Below are 1,544 nucleotides of genomic sequence, written 5' to 3' on the forward strand. Positions count from 1 at the left end.
GTTCAACGTAAAGGCAGGTACGTGAAACAATACACAAATAATGGAATTATTTTTAAATACTTCAGTTTAAAAGAATCACAGATGCGTAACGTTCAAGCGATCAGGTGAAGACCACACAGCCCTGGCATGGGTTGTAGACGAATCAAATGATCGATTAAGGAATGAGCTTTGTACATGTTTAGGCAACTCCGAATAACAGCGATGGAAAGCGAAACAAGTAAACAGCTATCAGCCTCGGCCTATATCAGTTATTGAAATACAGATTGAGTGGGTAACTCAGCTGTCAATGGTGCTTCTGAGGAAGTTCTGAGCAACAAATCCACTACACATTTTCTTGAGTGTTCGGCTTACAAACAATTGTAAAGTTCCCAACCGAAACTAATCTCATATTACGAGTGACTGCACCCGGAACCGAACTGTCCAAAGATGCCAGCACTGTACAAGTCTTCCGAAACCCGAGATCTGATAACTGCTCTGCACCCGGAACCGAACTGTCCAAAGATGCCAGCACTGTACAAGTCTTCCGAAACCCGAGATCTGATAACTGCTCTGCACCCGGAACCGAACTGTCCAAAGATGCCAGCACTGTACAAGTCTTCCGAAACCCGAGATCTGATAACTGCTCTGCACCCGGAACCGAACTGTCCAAAGATGCCAGCACTGTACAAGTCTTCCGAAACCCGAGATCTGATAACTGCTCTGCACCCGGAACCGAACTGTCCAAAGATGCCAGCACTGTACAAGTCTTCCGAAACCCGAGATCTGATAACTGCTCTGCACCCGGAACCGAACTGTCCAAAGATGCCAGCACTGTACAAGTCTTCCGAAACCCGAGATCTGATAACTGCTCTGCACCCGGAACCGAACTGTCCAAAGATGCCAGCACTGTACAAGTCTTCCGAAACCCGAGATCTGATAACTGCTCTGCACCCGGAACCGAACTGTCCAAAGATGCCAGCATTGTACAAGTCTTCCGAAACCCGAGATCTGATAACTGCTCTAAAACTAGATATACTCCGAGGTACTGTCTATAACATATTCAACAGTTAAATGTGTAAAAAATAGGAGTAAAATTTAATGAAATTGTAATTCACTTCCAGATTTTGGGGAATCAATACACCCGTATTCTTTAAAAAAACAAAACACAAATAAACATTAAAAAGTATATCAAATTTAACGAATGTCACTGACGTCACATTTTAAGCATGATAGTGCTCATGATAGTAGTCATTGAAAGTGCCTCCAGTTCCAGTATCTGGGCAGCAGAGAGCTCCAGAATGTTGCGGCCACTTCTAAAGTCCTCTAGGGCTTGGATGTACGAGTTCATTGATTAAATCCAAACTTTTATTAAAAACAAACACAGTACATCTGATTGATATAGGAAAACAAAATCAGATGAGTAGTTTGTAAACAGTGGTAAACAATACACATAGTCTTGACATAGTGGCATTTGACACAGAATGTCGTAATCTAGTCCTAATGGATTTTCTGCTAAAAATATAATTTGTTGGGCTTACTCCATGCCTTTTTACTTGTTATAAGTG

At 42.2% G+C, this 1,544-nt stretch overlaps 1 protein-coding gene across 1 annotated transcript; it reads left to right on the plus strand.

Annotated features, from left to right (window-relative positions):
* Positions 1–426: 426 nt before the first annotated feature.
* On the plus strand, positions 427–1,050 carry LOC124369696 (protein PELPK1-like). The gene has a single exon (XM_046827748.1). The coding sequence runs from the start codon at positions 427–429 to the stop codon at positions 1,048–1,050; it is 624 nt and encodes a 207-aa protein (XP_046683704.1).
* The last annotated feature ends 494 nt before the right edge of the window (positions 1,051–1,544 follow it).

This window comes from Homalodisca vitripennis, chromosome X (assembly GCF_021130785.1).
Source record: "Homalodisca vitripennis isolate AUS2020 chromosome X, UT_GWSS_2.1, whole genome shotgun sequence".
NCBI lineage: Eukaryota > Metazoa > Arthropoda > Insecta > Hemiptera > Cicadellidae > Homalodisca > Homalodisca vitripennis.

Coding starts and splice junctions, on each gene's coding strand:
- LOC124369696 (XM_046827748.1), top strand. CDS start 427: ATGCCAGCACTGTACAAGTCTTCCGAAACCCGAGATCTGATAACTGCT.